The sequence below is a fragment of the Nannobrachium achirus genome, assembly GCF_963921795.1.
Source record: "Nannobrachium achirus genome assembly, chromosome: 14".
NCBI lineage: Eukaryota > Metazoa > Chordata > Actinopteri > Myctophiformes > Myctophidae > Nannobrachium > Nannobrachium achirus.
Genome location: NC_137821.1, coordinates 2,502,210 through 2,523,341, shown reverse-complemented (window position 1 = coordinate 2,523,341; position 21,132 = coordinate 2,502,210). Strand labels below are relative to the sequence as shown.

Below are 21,132 nucleotides of genomic sequence, written 5' to 3'. Positions count from 1 at the left end.
TTTCCAAGGACACACAGACATTCAGACCACTGTATCAAAACATAGTTTTAAAAGGATCCCTGGCTAATACGGCAAATATGCCTTAATACATTATAATTGTCCTCTATAACTACAATCTAAAATCTAAAATCACACCCAATGTGAAGTGAGCGGTGGTCGTGCTTGCATAACGTTTTCAATTGGTAATTGGTGATGTAATACAGGCAACACACACACGCACATTGCTATGGCAAAATGCTGAATATTGCTATGGCAAAACACTGAGGAAAAGTGGCTACAGATAATTGGTGATGTAATATGATGTAATATGGCTACACACACACACATATTGCTATGGCAAAACGCTGAGGAAAAGTGGCTACAGACACACGCACAGCCACTCTATGGAGCGGTTTACCACCGCTCAAAAACACCTTAAAATTTGTATTTCTTCTAGAAATAGTTAATCTTTCAGCCAACAGGGGAAATGCCTGTCACAAGTTGATGATGTCATAAATGTCATGTGTGATCTATCCCTATGGAATTTATGGCATGCATGTGCAAATAAAAACAAACGTAATACTTCCTATGGTTAATGTGAGCATCAAATCAATATTTCAAATGTGTTTTTTGCACATCATGGCATAGATTCCATAGGGATAGATCACACATGAAATTTATGACATCATCAACTTGCGACATTTCCCCTATTGAGTGAAAGATTAGCTATTTCTAGAAGAAATAAAATAATTGAGGTGTTTTCAATTGTACAATTAATTAGGACAATTATAATGTATTAAGGCATATTTGTCATATTAGCCAGGGATCCTTTTAATGCATTAGTGTGAATTAGTGATGACTTATTATTACGAAGAGAAGATTGAACATGGGTGAAATGGTCCTTTAACCCGTGGTTCCCAAACCTTTTAGCTCGAGACCCAAAAGAGAAGTAGGCGTTTGCCCGGGACCCAAACTAGTGAAAATAGCAGATCTACAAGCAGATGCATAAGGATTTAAGGACGTTTTATAATGATTACAGGAACATTCACTACCCTCAGCTATGGAACAGAACATTCACTACCCTTAGCCATGGAACAGAACATTCACTACCTTCAGCCATAGAACAGAACATTCACTACCTTCAGCCATAGAACAGAACATTCACTACCTTCAGCCATAGAACAGAACATTCACTACCTTCAGCCATAGAACAGAACATTCACTACCTTCAGCCATGGAACAGAACATTCACTACCCTTAGCCATGGAACAGAACATTCACTACCTTCAGCCATAGAACAGAACATTCACTACCTTCAGCCATAGAACAGAACATTCACTACCTTCAGCCATAGAACAGAACATTCACTACCTTCAGCCATAGAACAGAACATTCACTACCTTCAGCCATAGAACAGAACATTCACTACCTTCAGCCATGGAACAGCAATTTTGATGCCGCGCTGTGAGCTTGTATATCTGCTATTTTTGAAGAAATCGCGAAAAAATCTTTGAATTTATGTATTTTTAAAGCGAACGTTTGTAACTCAAATTTTGCTTCTGGGGGGTCCCTGGAACTAGATATTTTGAGATGGGGGTCCGTGGCCAAATAAATATCATTTGGGGGGTCCTTCACATGAAAAAAGTTTGAGAACCACTGACATAGTAGTCTCTCAAGAACAGACTGAGCTCCAGTTGAGTGAAAAGGACCTTTTCTTTGACGATGGCTTTTTTAAACTTAGAAGGATTCAAAAGACACTTAAAGGATCGGGTCAAAATTCTAATTTTCATGATTTTTCAAAAATAGCAGATCTACAAGCTCGCAGTGCGGCACTCGGTGCCGCGCTGTGAGCTTGTATATCTGCTATTTTTCAATAGTTAAAGCATAAAATAATGATACACAATAATGTGTACCTTCTTTAAATGGGTTAATCTGCGGTGTCGCACGCCAAATTGACATAGACACTGATCTGTCTGCACTCCATGCTTGGGTTTTGGCTGCTGTTAGCGATTTGCTGCTGGTGTAAACACTGGGTCAGACCTTATAAAGTTATACATCGGATCAGACTCGCTGCTGCCGCTATGATGATTATGTAAGTAGCAGCCACACAGATATGGGCTGTCTTGGCCATATATGGATTATGTTAGTGTGTGGTCGATGTGGCATCCTTATAACCATATGAAGTCCTGTTAGACAATTATGGGCTTAATATTGATGACATCAGGGAACTCCATATATGGGCATAAAAGGGATTCTGTTAGTGTGTTTCCCCTGACATCACTGTGTAGTCAGAGTGTGATGTCAGAGCAGCAAACCCATTCTGTTAGACTTATTAGCTTCACAGTTAGAAGTTCTCATTGGAGATAGTGAGCTATATTCTCGTCCATGCCTTACCCCTTATCCCCCGACACTTTGTGAGCTTGTAGATCAGCCATTTGAAATGTTTAAACATGTTTTTCAAAATAGTAAAACATGGATGGAAATAGAAATTCCGTCGGCCGCAAGTGGCAGTTGAAACTTTGTGTTGGGGGGTAATAGATCCTTTTTCTTTCTTATTTTTTAAAATTATTTTCATAATAGATCCTTTTTTTCACAGATCCAGAGGCTCTAAGATTTTCTAACATAGCATACTTTTTGAAAACACCATGGGGGATGGGTCGGTTTGGGCAGAATCTGAGAACTCTAGGCTGTGGACAGTTCAGAAACCTCTGTGTCTCTGTGTTTCAGGGTGTTTTTGGTGGAACAGTTCAGAAACCTGTCTGTGTCTCTGTGTTTCAGGGTGTTTGGTGGAACAGTTCATCCAGTCTTGCTGTGATGACCGTCCTGTGACCACCGCCTCCACTGCGTCTGTCCTGTCCGTGTGTCCGTCTGCGCTGGACGTGAGTCCCCGACATGGCCACTGCAAAGAAGAGTGAGTATGTCCATATATGGTCATCAGAGGACCAGAACACTGGTTATTATGTTTTTGTTGATATACAGGAGGTCACTAGATCAAGGGTCTTTCAGGCAAGGACCGCTAAGCTGAGAGAGAGGTGAAGCAGGGACCCCCACTATATACTGTATACCAGGGGTCTTCAACAGGAGGTCCGGGACCCCTAGGGGGTCCCCAGAGTTACTACTCAAATCACTCAAATCTTTGAGTGATAGAAACTTTGTTTTCCTCCTTTTTTATATCAGCCACTTGAAGGCTAACGTCCATATCCTGAGAACTGCCAAGGTTAATGTAAAAGAAGAAAAGAAAGAAAAAAGGTTCCACTCACACACAGATTTGGCAGACCCCTTGTAGTGACTCTGAGGTCCCCCTAGGGGTCCCGGACCCCCTGTTGAAGACCCCTGCACTAGATTCTAGTGACCTCCAAATGAACATGAATTATGAATTTTACAATTTACAGAGAGTAAGTGCAGCTAAACATGTTAGTAAACATGCCACAATTAGCAATAATGCATTGCACCTGTTCAGCTGACCTGCGGAACCTGGGAATATACCATTTTGTCAAGATGGGGAGAATAAAAGTGTGGAGAATATAATTATAATACCTTGTTAAAGTGGCCATTTTGTTAAATTTTGCATTTGTAGTTATTTTACTGTAATTTAACAACATAATAACCAGCACAGATAGACAAAGAGACATTCATGGATTTATATTTAAAAGTAACTTTTATTTTACCCCCTGGACCCAGGGTATGGCAGCTGCATACCCCTGCCATACCCAATTGACGCCCCTGCTTAGTTTCACTTCCCCACAACCGCTGTGTCCTGAGTGACCAAGTTAACTTCTGCATTCGTTGTTTTTCATTTCAACCAGAATCCTCCCATGTGTGTCTACTCTCTACATAACAGGATGCAAGTGTGTGGTAATCTGTCATGTCAGCATTAAACAAACCACAAATACTATGTTGCATCCAGCATTTAAGCAGTGAAAAGATGATTATCTTCAACTTAAGTAAAGGGAAAACAGCGTTGAAAGGCTGATTTGAAAGCCATATCTTTCGACATAGGATCATCAGGGGTTCCCAAACTTCTTTGCTTCAGGGCGCCCCTATAAATATAGTTTTTCATCCGAGGCTCCCCTACATTATTATAGTCATAATATTCACTCCCATCACCTTATATTCATTCAACTCCATATAAGGGGAAACATAGCGCATTTTGGCCATTATTCTCCCTGAGAATGTTTTCCCCTGTTGCGAGGAAAACATTGAGATAATAGCCGTTTTGGTTAAAACTGACTGAAAATAACTTCGAGTTTAAAATGATACAACATATTTTTTTAAGTGTGAGAAATAAATTCCAAATATTATCAAACTATCTCACGGCACCCACTTTGAAAAGCCCTGGTCTACATAACATGATATACATTACATTTAAAGCAGAGGTGCGCGCATGACTCCAACCGGGTGCACGGTCGGGAAACGCAACTTTACAAGGAAGATTCTCAAAGAAACGCCTTCATCAGCGTTGTATCAGATACAACCTAATGAAGGCGTGAAACGCCGAAACGTGTTCGTTGTTACTGGCTGCTATGCAGCAAACCATGTCAACCTTAATGTAAAATAAAAAGAGCCTTCATAGGACTGTTCCTTGAGTGCTGGTGTTCTCTTTGAGAATCTTCCTTGTAAAGATACATTACATTTAAACCTTTGCATAAGACTGCTAGGTCGTCAAGGCTATAGGGAAGGGAGAAGAGTCTGGGACGCGTGGAGCGTCGTCCGGGGTGTTTTAGGGAAGGGAGAAGAGTCTGGGACGCGTGGAGCGTCGTCCGGGGTGTTTTAGGGAAGGGAGAAGAGTCTGGGACGCGTGGAGCGTCGTCCAGGGTGTTTTAGGGAAGGGAGAAGAGTCTGGGACGCGTGGAGCGTCGTCCAGGGTGTTTTAGGGAAGGGAGAAGAGTCTGGGACGCGTGGAGCGTCGTCCAGGGTGTTTTAGGGAAGGGAGAGAAGAGTCTGGGACGCGTGGAGCGTCGTCCAGGGTGTTTTAGGGAAGGGAGAAGAGTCTGGGACGCGTGGAGCGTCGTCCGGGGTGTTTTAGGGAAGGGAGAAGAGTCTGGGACGCGTGGAGCGTCGTCCAGGGTGTTTTAGGGAAGGGAGAGAAGAGTCTGGGACGCGTGGAGCGTCGTCCAGGGTGTTTTAGGGAAGGGAGAAGAGTCTGGGACGCGTGGAGCGTCGTCCAGGGCGTTTTAGAGAAGGGAGAAGAGTCTGGGACGCGTGGAGCGTCGTCCGGGGTGTTTTAGGGAAGGGAGAAGAGTCTGGGACGCGTGGAGCGTCGTCCAGGGTGTTTTAGTGAGGGTTCTGACAGCATCCCTGTCTTAGCTGATCTGATCTGCTCTCTCTGTCTCTTTTTCTCTGTCTCTCTCTGGCATGTAGTCATGTATTTATCTCTCTCTCTCTCTCTCTCTCTGGCATGTCTTCCAGAGAGATGCATGTATTTTTAACTATCTAATGTTAGTTTCATGGTGTGTAGGAGAGGCAGAGGCTTTCCCAACAGGGTGGCAGTACAGTAGAGAGAGACACACACACACACACACACACACACACACACACACACACACACACACACACACACACACACACACACACACACACACACACACACACACACAGTCAGGATGATGTAACAGTGTATCAGACAAACCATCATCGTTATGTTTATCCTTTTATTTTCCCAGGTGAAAAATCGTCTCTTGCTCACATTTAGTTTTCCAAGGTTTGGATCATTTCCATGGTATTTATATTGTTATATAGTGTTTTAATGTAGTTGTATTGTATGTATTGCAGCAAGGACACTGAGGACATGACACGTGTGTATAATTAGATCACATACAGTGATGTCATTACGTGCGCATCCCGCATCAAAAACTCATTCAAGTCACCCAGGGACTCATTCATGTCATGGTCCTGGGGTCCTGGGGATGCGCCTCCATTGGAGTCCATGTTAAAATAATTTACCGCATCGCGGTAAAAGAAAAAAAAAGAAATTCCACAGACACCACCATTGTTCATGGGTGAAAGCATCCTACTTTACCCTACGTTAACACAAATAAAATCCAGGTAGAAAGTCTTAAACAGGCGATAGAAATGTCAATGTTTTGATTCCACCGACGTCCAACGCCATTTTGCGCGTGTAAACTTTATATTGAGGACTCATAAAACTTTTCTGGGACCCATTTGAATGACCACCTGTGGGTCCCGGGACCCATTACATTGAAGACCTAGTAACATCACTGCACATATTAATGTCAACGCTCTCTTATGAAGTATAACGATGATGATCACATGAGGAGAGGCTTGGTTGCTCATTCACAACCTCAACATTAAAACATTCCAGTAGTAGTAGTAGTAATAGTAGTAAATCTTTATTTCGGTCCATTTAAAATAATACAAAGTGTTCAGTTTGATACCATTATGAACATTATGAAGCAAACATGAGCCTCAGCCCAGTCAACATGGAATGACAGACAGAACAGTGGTTCTCAATCTTTTCAGCCTGCAACCCCAAAATAATCATATTCTAACTGACAAGCACTAAAAGTTGAGGCATTACATTTTGTATAACACGGTTCTATTGTGAAAATAGCAGATCTACATGCTCACAATGTAGATCTGCTATTTTCATAATTTCTGCCTCTAATATTTGCCCAATTTGGCCAATGTTTAATTTGTCATTTCAGAGGTAGTAAAACGTCTTTAAATTGTCACTTGTGTGAGAAAACAATGTTGCACATTAAGTTAATCATCTGAGGACCCCCCAAAATAATTTGGGGACCCCCCCCTGGGGTTCCCGACCCACAGGTTGAGAACCACTGAGATAGAACACAGTGCTATGCTGAAGTTATCGTATATGCAAATGCAATGCAAAATGTATAATATTTACAATATAAAGATCAGTGGGAGGTAAGGATATGGGCTTTGTTTCCATTTACCAGTTCTGAGTAGCAGCCGCCTCGAAGTGGCTTTCCAGTGCCGTTTTAAAGGAAGGCAGGGATTTACACTCCTTTAAGGCCTTCGGGAGGGCGTTCCATATTTTAGCGCAGGGCGTTCCACAATTTTAGAGTGTGTGTGTGTGTGTGCGCGCGTGTGCCTGCGTGCCTGCAGTACCACACCCACATACAGTAATATAAACAGACAACATTGTTAATCAGCTACACAATAGAACACAGAGGTCAAAGGTTACACATGCTCATTTCCATCTCATTTCCATATGAATGATGGAATGAACAGTTTGTTTCAGCCTCAAGGCAAGTACAGAGTTTAGTCACAACAAACATTACAACAACAATACTTGGACTGGAGAGGAGTAGGCGGAAGCCCTCGTTTATAATGCCTACGGTTTATGTGAATATAATACACAAATATGAATATAATACACAAATATGAATATAATACACAACATACATTTATGTGAATATAATATACAAAATACATATCTACAACAGCAGGAGGAAATGAATCATAACCAGGAAGCTTAATCCTGGGCAGCAACACACAAGCTGCAGAGCTACACAAAGTGATTCATTTGGAAGTCATTGCTCATTCCTTTTAGGAAAACACACTATCTAGCAGAGCAGGGGTTCCCAAACTTTTTGGGCTCAGGGCACCCCATAAAGATTTTCCGTCATCCGAGGCACCCCTACGTTATATTCATGATTTTCACTCCCAGCACCTTATATTTATAGCATATTTTAGTGATTATGTTGCGAGGAAAACGTTGAGATACTGTAATAGCCATTTTGGTTAGAACTGACTGAATTTGTACTTCAAGTTTAAAATGATACAAAATATTTGTTTAATTGTCCAAATGAATTCCAGATATTATCAAATTATCTCACGGCACCCCTGGACTGCCGTCACGGCACCCTGTAGCAGAGTATAGATGTAAAAGGACTCACACTGTTCAGATTTCCTCTTCTAGACCACCGGCTCCCAAACAGCATAATAAGAAAGAGGAAAACGCAGTGAAATGAAAACATAGGTTTTTCACACTTTTAGAGCATATCTGTAGTGATGGCCATACCCGACACTCGATGCCAAAAAAGTAAAATATTTATAGGGGTGCCCTGAGCCAAACCAGTTTGGGAACCCCTGCACTATGTCAGTGAAGCTGTTTTAAACCATCCCCTGGTGTGTAAATGGTAAAATGGTAAATGGTGCATTTATATAGCGCTTTTATCCAAAGCCCATTCACGCACACATTCATACACCGGTGGTGGAGGAAACCATGCAAGGCACCAACCTGCTCACCGGGAGCAACTAGGGGTTCAGAGTCTTGCTCAAGGACCCTTCGACATTAACTCAGGGGGAGCCCGGATTCGAACTGGGAACCCTTCGTGGTCTAATAACGGTTTCTCTACCCCTGAGCTATGCCGTGTGTGTGAGACTGAGAGAGGCATAATGGTGACTGGGCTCTTTGGAGTGAAATGAGCACTCTGTACTATTTTCCGGTGGTGTTATTGTTGTTGTTGGCAGTTCTCCCCCCCCCCCCCCCCCCCCCTTTAATGACTCACCCCGAGGTCCTTTAATTGCGACCGTAGGTCGCACTTACTACAGAAAGCTCCACCAGGTGTCCGTGCGTCAGTCAGTCAGTCAGTCCGTCAGTCCGTCCGTCACACGTCAGACGTCACACTTTTGCCCTGCTCATATCTCCGCAACCGTTGCCCCGATCCATGCCAGATTTTGCACACACACTCCTTACCTGCCAAACTACAACCTCCAAGGACCCCCGGAGTTCCAGGGACCCCCAGGTCCCTGGGGGACCCCCAGATGTAAAAAATGACCAAATGTGCTCACACGTCACACGTCACACTTTTTCCCTGCTTATATCTCCGCACCCGTTGACCCGATCCATGCCACATTTTACACACACACTCCTTGCCTGCCAAACTACAACCTCCAAGGACCCCCGGAGCCCCAGGGACCCCCAGGTCCTAGGAGCGTCCGGGAGAGCCGGGGCCGGTACCTATTCGTCCGCCATGGTAACGCGGAGACCCCACCCCTCATTTCTCACATGGCCCTATTCTAGAGCCACCTTCAGGCCGATTTTTAAAACACATTTTTGGACACTGCTCCTACAGTTTTTGCCCTAAAATCACGAATATCACTACACAGCATGTCTACACTCATGTCATCAACATGGATCAGGAAGATTTTGGAAAAACACATTTTTGCCCTATTTGTGGAGATAAGCCACCTACGGTCGCTTATCTCCCGATTAGGGAGTCTTACTGGTATATTACTACAGCATAAAGCACTGTTTCCCAAACAGTGGGACTGCAGAAGGTTGACATTTCTCTACTATAAATCCTTGTCTAATATTGTTATATTTTGAGATATGGGGTTTTGATTTCCATGCGCTGTATGCCATCAAATATGTTTTTTTTTTCTCGTTTTTTTTTTTTCAGAATTACAGGAAATAATGAACTTTTCCACAATATTCAAATTCTTTGAGACAAAGCTGTATAATAATCAGTGCTTTACAGTCACTTTAAAGAGTCAGAGAAGGAACTGTGTCAGATCACATGAACAGGCTTTTATACCCCCCCCCCCCTCCCTCCCCCCATCATGTGGTTTGATCCATGTTCTAATTCATTCATTCTACAGTGTGATGATGATGATGTAAGATCATAGTGAACTCATTAGTCTGACCCAGATCTGCATGGATGTGTGTTAATCTCAGCTCTCATTCTCTGGCAGCAGCCTTCCTTTTGATTTAGCTGTTAGTCCAGGTCTATTGAATGACATGTCACTCTGTTTTAGTCATCTGAAAAGTTTTAGTGTTCGTCTAGTTTTTGTCTAAAATCTACATTCGATTTTGTCGACTAAAATGTATTTTGGAGGTGCCTTGATGGCGCGTCATAATGGCTGATTTTACACTTGGTTGCATGCTGAAAATAGCTGATCTACAAGCTCACAATGCGTCGACGCGTTGTGAGCTTGTAGATCAGCTATTTTCAGATCTATTTTCGGAGCGCAACACCCGAGCGCAACCAATCATAAAAGGACTTCTTCTCCACTAGCCCTGACATTTTAGTCTAGCTTTTATTTGTTGACAAAAATGTCAATATATTTAGTTTTTAGTTGTAGTCTTTGAATTAAATTTAATTCATGATTTAGTCATCTGAAAAGTTTTAGTTTTAGTCGACTAAATATAATTTGATTTCAGTTGACTTAATCTACAGTTTATTTTGTCGACTAAAATGTATTTTGGCGGTGCCTTGATGGTATCGTAATTGCTGATTTTACACTATCTTGGTTGCACTCTGAAAATATTTTCAGAGCGCAACACCCAAGCGCAACCAAGCATGAAATGACTTGTCTTTTAGTTCTACTGGATCTCTCCTCCACTAGTCCCTCCCTGACATTTTAGTCTGTTTTTATTTGATGACGAAATTGACAATATATTCTGTTTAGTATTTTGTTTTAGTCATCATAGCTTAGTTTCTTATTTCGTTTTTATTTTGTTTTCGTCAATGAAAAAAGGTAGTCAACGGGCATCTTTTGTTGATCAGTACCTAGCAGATATACAAGCTCACAGCGCGGCACTCGAAAATAGAGTTAAATGAACACTGGGGGTTGGATGGTCGTACTCTGTAATTTCACGTTGTATTTTTCGAGCTTTTAGATCTGCTACGTGTGATGCTTTATTGTGTGACGCTGTAGTTTGATCTGGTAGGGTCATTTAAAAAAAGCACACATTTGAATGTGGAGATTGTGGAGGTTTGGATATAACAGTAGTGTTTGGTTGGTTAAAAGGCTCTCAGTCTGCATGTAGTTTCTATGAAATGTTCAGTGGTGTTTGAATCCTGTAGCCTTCATTGTGATTTGGTGCTAAAATCCTGCTCGCTCACCTCTCCCTCTCTCTCTCTCTCTCTCTCTCTCTCTCTCTCTCTCTCTCTCTCTCTCTCTCTCTCTCTCTCTCTCTCTCTCTCTCTCTCTCTCTCTCTCTCTCATAGAGGTCATTAAACATTTGCTACTTGTCCTGTACTTGCTGATTGGACACTGATTGTTGATTACAGCCGTGTGGGGGGTCCGCTCAATATGCCTGACGGGCCGCTGTTGGCTGTTCAGACTAGCGTCGGCAGGTTAGTTACTCGTCACGGTTACTGAGGTTAAGTTTAGGGTTAGGGTTAGTTTTTGTGTCAGAATACCGGCCCGTCGGCACACTGATGCGAACCCCGTGTGTGCGTGCACTTTCTGAGTGTGCTACATGCTTGTGTGTTTGTTCACAGATATAATTTACTATATGGACACGCACACACACACACACACACACACACACACACACACACACACACACACACACACACACACACACACACACACACACACACACACACACACACACACAGCAGATGGACTCTATTGAAGATGGACTCTACACAGCCAGACTCTATTGAAGGTCACACAGCTGCTGTTTAAAACATAATCCTTCATTAAAATGTGTGTTTGACATACTGACTGGTATCATTAATGTGTGTGTGATTCACTGGATCATCACATCACACAGGATCACTATCCAGACATCAGTCATATCAAACCTCCACTACTGTAACTCTCTCCTCACGGCACGTTCGGTCTTCAACCAGCAAAAAATGTCCCCCATTCTCCACTCCCTCCATTGCCTCCAAGTCCGACATCTAATTCCTCCGACCGCGTGGCTATGCGTGCGGTTAGGGATAGGCTTAGTTTATAGGCGAAGTTTAAATTTAATTTAAATATCATGTTACAGTATGTAGAGTAGACTGATGCCAGGTTCATTTGTAGATCTGGCATCCTATGCAGTGATACTCAAACTCCGGCACGCGGAGTTTGAGTATCCAGAGGCTCTGTCCGACTATAGCTTACCCCAAAACAATGTAAATGAAAGAGAGATGTGCTGTAGCTCTACTTCATTAGCCATTCATAGTGGAGGACCCCCGCCACTGCAGCGCACATAAAATGCCCTAAAATCACACAAAGCGGTACACGGTATGTCTCCAGCCATGTCATCAACATGGATCTGTCCCATATAGCGCCACCATCATCCCCATTTTTTCTAACACATTTTTTGACACTGCTCCTACAGATTTGGCCCTAAAATCGTGCAAAGCTATGACATGAAATTGTAAATCATTAAAATGTGTGGATCACTGCAGAGAGGATCGTGTTCTAAACAAATGATCTGTCTCTGTTTAAAGGGATATTCCACTTTCAAAAAAACTTTTGGTAATTTTATCGTCTAATCAGGCTTTTATGAACACCCTGAACAGTTTTTAATTTGCTTGATTCAATATTTAGATATTTGATGTAAATGTTACCAGGCCCTCCAGGCCCAGGGCCTCTCCCCACACACACCCATTGTAACTTCAAACTCCATTTTAACCATGATAGATTCATTAAAAACACCCATTATTTTTTCTGGTGACTCATACTACTCTCAATACGTGAGCAGGCCGTGTTTTATCCATAACTTTTTTTTCTTTTTTTTTTTTGTATTTCATTTTTTCCATTTTCCCAAATAATTATAAAAACTAAATGAAAAAGGTTATGGATAAAACATGGCCTACTCACGTATTAGGAGGGTAGTTTGAGTAACTAGAAAAAATAATGTGTGTTTTTAATGAATCTCTCATGGTTAAAATGGAGTTTGAAGTTACAATGGGTGTGTATGTGGAGAGAGGCCCTTCCACTGTTTCCCTGTTGAAAGTGGAATATCCCTTTAACCACATGAACCTGGCATTCTGCAACATTAGTCAAACAGTGGGACATCACATTTGGTGATGTTTGTGAGCTTGTTGATCTGTCATTGTCTTCATATGATCTACAAGCAAAACATCTGGCTTCAGAGACAGCACCTACCCCTTAGCTATTAGACATGTGAACTTGCACTGACTCATTATGCACTTATGTGGTAATATACTGTTTATGTATATAGCACTTTAAACTGCTGTGTACTCTTGTGTGTTTATGGATGTCCGTATATGTGCACTGTCCTTGTTTTTGTTTTTTGTTTTATGTTGAGAGTGAACCAAGACAAATTCCTATCAACTTGTTGACATGGCAATAAAGTTATTGAATCTTGAATCTACGTAACGTTGCTTTGAGGCAGAAAGTTTCACATTTCTGTATCCTGAATGAATGTCCTGCTCCAGAACACAGGAGGTACAGTACAGTACAGTACAGTACAGTACAGTACAGTAAAGTACAGTACAGTACAGTACAGTACAGTACAGTACAGTACAGTACAGTACAGTACAGTAAAGTACAGTACAGTACAGTACAGTACAGTACAGTACAGTACAGTAAAGTACAGTACAGTACAGTACAGTACAGTACAGTAAATTCCCGTGGAAACAGGTGGATAGTTACTGTGCTCAGTGTGAATGGCCCTTTACAACCCTAGATATCATGTTACAGTATGTAGACAGATGCCTGGTTCATTTGTAGATCTGGCATCCTATAGTGTGTTTTCAGATATTTAACCGCTTGAACCGTCAATTCTTAATAAACTTGACCTTTCACTCTGTACTCTTATTCCCCCTCTACACCAAAGCTATTTGCCAAAAATAGCCGATCTACAAGCTCACAACGCCTCGCAGCGCGAGGCGCTGTGAGCTCGTAGATCGGCTATTTTTGGCTAAAGTTCTCCGAATATGGACACAAGGGTGCAAGTTGTTAATATAAAAAGGATTGGAAGATTTGGAGGACCCCCTGTAGTAACTCTGAGGACCCCCTAGGGGTCCCGGACCCCCTGTTGAAGACCCCTGATCTATGGTTTCTGTCAGGCAACAACCATATGGTAAATGGTGCATTCATATGGCACCTCTGAAAGGTTCAAATGTGGATCTTTTTTGTTAAATGAATCTCTTACTTCAGAATACAGGAGGTGTTGTACAGAAGTGGTGCAAATAGCAGGTGGTGAGCAGAGCAGGCACTTTACTGCTGCAACACCCCACCGCATGCAATGAACTACTGAGGTAACAACTAGTGGGGTAACAGACACTTGTGTGTCAGTGTTACAGGAGAGCCGTCCATGTAGTTAGTGGGTGTCAGGTAAGGTTACAACAACAATGGTGTCTGGCTGCTGTGTGGTCCTTGATTCCATCGCACGCGCACGCACGCACGCACGCACGCACGCACGCACGCACGCACGCACGCACGCACGCACACACGCACGCACGCACGCACGCACGCACGCACACACACACACACAGAGGATGTCATCTAATAGCCCTGTAAGGAAACAAGCACTACTTCACTCTCTCAGATCACTCTCTCCTTTTCCACACTTCCTGTGAGGCACTTTATGCATGAATTAATCATGTTTTGTTTCATCTGACCGCATATATCTTCTTAATTAATTAATTTGGGTCCCCATCCGGAATCAATGGGGGTACATTTATTGCAATACATTTTTTGTCTTAGAAATGCGACAAAAAACTAAAAATATTACTGAATTCAAGTCTCCATGGCGTTAGTAATCAATAGGAAAAAAAGTCATTTTGGGGGTGAACTACTCCTTTAACACATTCCCCGCCATTTTAACATACCTTCGTACTCTACGGTGCCTCTGGTCTCCATAGACTTCCATGTAATTCATAGTGCACGGATCATGCACACCCATGCCTAGATAATGCACCACGTGTGTCCACATTGCTCACAGCTTTCAAACAAAAAAATCCGAATGGAAATCCGTTCAGGCATTCATGAGATAGCAGCCATTATGTTTTCCTAAAATGTAAACAAAGATGGCTGCCATGTTTGATAGATGGGGTTGCTATGGGGGTTAAACATGCAATTTCGCGATTTCTATCATGCCTACTACATTTTTTGGGGTCAGAAAATTTTTTGAATTTTTTTTTTTTTTTTTTCAAAATGGCGGAAATTCTCTGGACTATCGGGCCTGGCAGGGAAAGACATTGAAATAATCTCAGGACTATCGGGCCTGGCATGCAATGAGTTAAGGTGCCACTTCTGGAGCAAGGGCTTCCATCTTGCTCTCTCAGCCCATGGTGGTGGAACACACGTTTGACTGTGGAGTCTGTCCAGCAGCTTCTAGTTCACTGCAGACCTGCTTTTTGGTGCTTCTAGGTTTACTCATGTTCATCTTGATGGATGCATGGTAGGCATGTCATGATGGAGGAAGAGCCAGCTAATGCAACAGGCACTACTAGACAAAAATTGCTAGTTTTTTACTGGATGAAAAAGAAAAAGAAAAAGGACATTAGCATTGCTGCTGTGTGTATATTTGTTACCCAGCTGATTTGGTCACATTTCATATTACAGTAGCATTTCTGTATGGATATTTTCGGCCCAGCAGATTTGGTCACATTATCAGAAAACACAAAATAAATGCATGAAAATGTCAGTAACTTGGTGATTTATTTTGTGTGACAAAGAAGTATTTGCTCTAATCAACCTATCTCAGAAAAACAAGACATTTAAAAATGATTGGAAAGTCAAAACTGGCACCACATACAGTACATGTTCTTCACAACCAGGGGTGTCACACCAAACTCTGGGCCCTGGGTACAAGGATTCACTGAGGGCCCCCCATGAAAGTTCTTCATAGGGGGAGGGGGTTTAACCCATTTAGACTGGGAATGCATTATTTTGTGCTTTAACTACTGAACAATAGCAGATATACAAGCTCACAGTGCGGCACCGAGTGCCGCGCTGCAAGCTTGTAGATCTGCTATTTTTCAAAAAATCCTGAACAAGTCTTTGAGTATTTCAAATCCTTCTAAGGTTTTTTTGAAAAAACACATTTTTCCCCACCTCAAAATATTTAGTTCCAGGGACCCCCCAGAAGCAAAAAAAATGCACATATTCAAAGATTTGCACACATTTTAACAACTTTTCTAAAATAGCAGATCTACAAGCTTGCAGTGCGGCACTCTGTGCCGCGCTGTGATCTTGTATATCTGCTATTTTTCAATAAAATAATTAAGGCCCCTCCACCTTGGGCCCTGGTAACTCATTATTTATACATCTGCTGCTATATAGTGCCCTATGCTTCCTAACAGATGTGTGTGCGTGTGTGATTGTGTGTGTGTGTGTGTGTGTGTGTGTGTGTGTGTGTGTGTGTGTGTGTGTGTGTGTGTGTGTGTGTGTGTGTGTGTGTGTGTGTGTGTGTGTGTGTGTGTGTGTGTGTGTGTGTGTGCGCGCGTGTGTGTGTGCGTGTGTGCGTACGCTTGTCTCTCCTCAGGTTCGACCAAGACGGCGGGCGTTCGTTTCTCCGAGGAGGCGGTCGTCGTCTCCGGCCCCGCCCCCTCCACTAGCCCCGCCCCCTCCACAAGCCCCGCCTCCTCCCACGTGCACTTCGACGACAAGCTGCACGACTCGGTCGTCATGGTGACGCCCGACGCTGACGGCAACTTCCTGGTCAAGGTGAGCGCTTCATTTAACCCTTCACGACTTCTTATTTACAGTACAAAATATTTACATGATCACTTTGACCATTGTTTTATGCTTTAACTATTCAAAAATAGCAGATCTACAAGCTCACAGCGTGAGCTTGTAGATCTGCTATTTTTGAAAATCCTTGAATATGTTAACTATTAAAAAATAGAAGATATACAAGCTCACAGCCAGCGCGGCAACGAGTGCCACGCTGCAAGCTTGTAGATCTACTATTTCAGAAAAATTGTGAAATTTTTTGCAAGTCTTTGAATATTTTTGGCCGGATGCTAATAAACGTCCTCAAAATCCCTCTTCTAAATCAGTGGTACTCAAACTTTTCCACATCAAGGACCCCCGATAATTACATGTACCAAAATATGTTGTTCCAGGGAAAATATGTTGTTCCAGGGACCCCCCCTGAAGCAATAATTTGAGTTAAAGTTAAAGACATCGCAGGATCGGCACTAGATGAGTTAGCACTTTTATTGCCAAAGACCAATGCACTCGTCAGTCTGTCTGGGCTCAAAGCACCGAAGACCAGTCACTGGTCAAAGCTGCATTTCAGTGTTTTAGGATAGAGGGCGCTGTCCACAGTCTGTGAACAAGAGAACAACCAAATATCACGTGATCTCAACAAAACAAAAATGGCTTGCACAAGTTTAACCCCCAAAATCTGTATTTTCTCTACTTAGTGTTTTTTTTTTGGCGAACTCAAACCACACGTGTGCCATGTGTTGTGTCCGTGGTCACGTCAAACCCCAAATCTATGCTGGCACGTCGTGAAGGGGACGCGTGGTGAGCTTGTAGATCAACTGTGTTCTGTGTGTGTGCGACAAACTCTACGTGTGGTTTCACTTGGCTTTGCTGCAGAACTATGAGTCACTGGACAATGGATTGTCACTGTGTGGGAGGGGTGTGCGTGTGTGTGTGTGCGTGAGTGCATTCGTGCATGTGTGTGTGCATGCCTGCCTGCCTGTGTTCACAGACAGTGTAGGAGTGGTGTGTATGCGTGCGTGTGTGTGTGCGTGCGTGTGTGTGTGCGTGCGTGCGTGCGTTGACAGACAGTGTAGGAGTGGTGTGTATGCGTGCGTGCGCGTATGCATGTGCGTGTGCGTGCATATGTAGACAGACAGTGTAGGAGTGGAGTGTGTGCGTGTGTGCGTGTGCGTGTGCATGCATATGTAGACAGACAGTGTAGGAGTGCATTGTGGGATGGATGCTACAAATGCCACAGCTGTGAGACAGAAAAATTGTTTCTTGTTTTTCTGTTTGTCTTTTATGTGAAAAACACTTTTTATTTTGACTTGTTTTTCTTCAAATCCCTGTTGTTTTATTTCCGTTGTAGTCTATGTATGGACTGACTGATTCATCCTTCATGCAGCATGAATGTATTTACAGTATTCTGCATATTTTGTCAGATTATAAAAAGTACAGAATGTAAGCTTATAGAAACCGACTCTTAAAGTTTGGAAGGTTTTTTCCAACAGCTCATACAGTTTACAGTTTACAGTTTAGGCATTTAGCAGACGCTTTTAATCCAAAGCGACTTACAATAAGCAGATACAACCTCACAATAATAAACAAGATAATAGGTCAGTACATTAACAGCAATATAACAATGTAAATGGATATCTATCTAGAGAAAACACAATATAATATAATAATATAAATGGATATCTATCTAGAGAAAACACAATATAATATAATAATATAAATGGATATCTATCTAGAGAAAACACAATATAATCAAAGTTCTAAAGAAACCGTAGGCCAGAGGTCTTCAATGTTTTCAGGCCAAGGACCCCTTAGTTGAGAGAGAGATGAAGCAGGGACCCCTTAGTTGAGAGAGAGATGAAGCAGGGACCCCTTAGTTGAGAGAGAGATGAAGCAGGGACCCCTTAGTTGAGAGAGAGATGAAGCAGGGACCCCTTAGTTGATAGAGAGATGAAGCAGGGACCCCTTAGTTGAGAGAGAGATGAAGCAGGGACTCCTTAGTTGAGAGAGAGATGAAGCAGGGACCCCTTAGTTGAGAGAGAGATGAAGCAGGGACCCCTTAGTTGAGAGAGAGATGAAGCAGGGACCCCTTAGTTGAGAGAGAGATGAAGCAGGGACCCCTTAGTTGAGAGAGAGATGAAGCAGGGACCCCTTAGTTGAGAGAGAGATGAAGCAGGGACCCCTTAGTTGAGAGAGAGATGAAGCAGGGACCCCTTAGTTGAGAGAGAGATGAAGCAGGGACCCCTTAGTTGAGAGAGAGATGAATCAGGGACCCCTTAGTTGAGAGAGAGATGAAGCAGGGACCCCCACAACCTTTTCATAGATTCCATATAGTTTCATTGTTTGACAGCACAATCATCAGTGTATTTTGGATTCATGTTAATTTGTTCTCAGATATTTAAACCGTCAAAACGTAATAAACTTGACTTTTCATTCTGTACTTTGATACCACACTGGTCAGTCTGCTCTTTTCCCCTCTACACCAAACCTCTTTGGCGAAAATATCAGATCTACAAGCTCACAACGCCTCGCGCTGCGAGGCGTTGTGAGCTTGTAGATCTGCAATTTTTTGGCTAAAGTTCTCATAATATGGACACTATGGTTCAAGTGTTTCATATAAAAAAGGAGAAAAAAAAAGTTTCTATCACTCAAAGATTTGGAGGACCTCCTGTAGTGACTCTGAGGACCCCCTAGGGGTCCCGGACCCCCTGTTGAAGACCCATGATTTACAGTATTCTGCATATTTTGCAGATTATAACAAGTACAGAATGTAAGCTTATAGAAACAGACCCTTATGGGTGGGAGGGGAGGGGGTTAGGGACATGTCAAATGAGGACAATAGGGATGTAACAGGAAGACACTTTTCTGCAGTTGGTAGGTTGAAATCACCCAGTAGAATCAGGGGTGTTCCATCCTCCGGAAATGAGCTGATCAGAGAGTCCAGTTCTTCCAGAAAATCCCCAAGGGTCCCTGGGGGGCGGTAGAGCACAATGATGGTGAGAGGTACAGGTTGTGTTATATAAACAGCATGATATTCAAATGTGGACAGAGAGAGGTGAGAGAGGTTTAACGCACAGATCTTCCATTTGGGAGATGTTAAAATGCCTGTGCCGCCCCCAGTACGATCTGTGGGACGCGGAGTGTGTGTAAATGTATGTGCTGCAGAGAGGGCAGCAGGAGTAGCTGTATTATTAGGCGTTATCCAGGTTTCTGTCAGTGCAAGAAATTCGAGGGAATTCAAAGTAGCCTGGCCTAGAATGAATTCAGGCATGTTCTTCTTTGCAGCTGAGTGGCAGTTCCAGAGACCGCCTTTGATCATGATGTGGTGACTATGTGAGCGAGGTGGGTAGATGAGGTTATTGACATTACAGTGACGTGGGATGTAGTGTCTCGTACGACGTGAGGTGGACAGTGTTGGAATGGTAGGGAAACACATTCCATAAGTGTTTAAGTGCAATGTTTAAGTGCAAAAGTAAAATAATATATGCAAAAGTAAAATAATATATTTCAGAGTTACTCAGCCCAACTCCCTTGTCAGAAGTCCAGTCTGCTGTGAAGATCAGGCCAGGGACTCCACCGTTGGTCTGTTTGAAGTGAGCCCTTCGCAGCTAAACCGCTAGTGACGTTTGGAAGGTTTTTTTCCAACAGCTCTCAAACCGTAGAGAACAGTTTAAACTTTTCACCTATAATGACTTTCTGCCCAAAATAGGAAGGCCTGCTTATTAAAATAAATCAGGACAGTTCAGTAGGATAATTAACAATTATGGAGAAAGGTCTCCTAAGACTCTTTTATCCTACTAATCCTGTATCACCGCTGTCATGTCAGGACTCTATTATGTTTAGATCCTGTCAATCATACCTTGTGAAATAATAATGACATTTATATCTAGGGTTTTTATTGATAATAAGCACATAATTGATCTGCTTATTGAGTCTGGCTTTTATTCAGCCCACTGTTGTGTGTTTTCTAATATATTGTTGATAAAACGTGAGATGACAAATTCTGAACAGAACTGGTAGGCTATATGCTTTGATGGTCAGTTGTTGTGACTGTGAGTTTGTGGCTAACCACCATCTATGAAGATGACAATTGACAGAATTAAAACATTTTATCAAGATCATTCATTAATGTGCAATAAGTGTTAAATGGCTGTATATTATGAATAGTACTGTAATCATTTCTTGATGGCCTCTTGCCTTGATAGTTTCAACATGATGTCATGGCACGCTATGCTCAATAACAAGCTTGATAAACCCAATGCTTAAAGCTTCTCTCTCTCTCTCTCTCTCTCTCTCTCTCTCTCTCTCTCTCTCTCTCTCTGTCATCAGGTTGGTTTCTTAAAGACACAGCACAGATATGAGATCGTGTTCACACTACCAGAGGTTGAGTCTCTGGGTAGAGACGTGTGTCCTGCACCGCTGCCTGTCTGTCCTCACCTCCGCATCACTGACATCTGCCCTGTCCCTGAGGGTAAGACCTGTCTGTCTGTCTGTCTGTCTGTCTGTCTGTCTGTCTGTCTGTCTGTCTGTCCTCACCTCTGCATCACTGACATCTGCCCTGTAGCAGAGGGTAAGACCTGTCTGTCTGTCTGTCTGTCTGTCTGTCTATCTGTCTGTCTGTCTGTCTGTCTGTCTGTCTGTCTGTCTGTCTGTCTGTCTGTCTGTCTGTCTGTCTGTCTGTCTGTCCTTGCCTCGTCACGCCTCGCGAGGCAGTGGCTCAGGGGTAGAGAAACCGTCATTAGAACACAAAGGGTTCCCAGTTGGATCCCGGGCTCCCCCAGAGTTAGT

At 42.8% G+C, this 21,132-nt stretch overlaps 1 protein-coding gene across 1 annotated transcript in view; it reads left to right on the top strand.

The window, feature by feature from the left end:
- The window catches only part of adisspb (adipose secreted signaling protein b), a 38,693-nt gene that overhangs the window by 4,231 nt on the left and 13,330 nt on the right, over positions 1 to 21,132 (top strand). The window contains exons 2-4 of the mRNA XM_080741330.1: positions 2,758 to 2,890; positions 16,157 to 16,338; positions 20,674 to 20,815. Coding sequence (XP_080597456.1) covers positions 2,872 to 2,890; positions 16,157 to 16,338; positions 20,674 to 20,815 — 343 coding nt within the window. The 5' untranslated portion in view covers positions 2,758 to 2,871. The remainder of the gene's footprint in view (positions 1 to 2,757; positions 2,891 to 16,156; positions 16,339 to 20,673; positions 20,816 to 21,132) is intronic.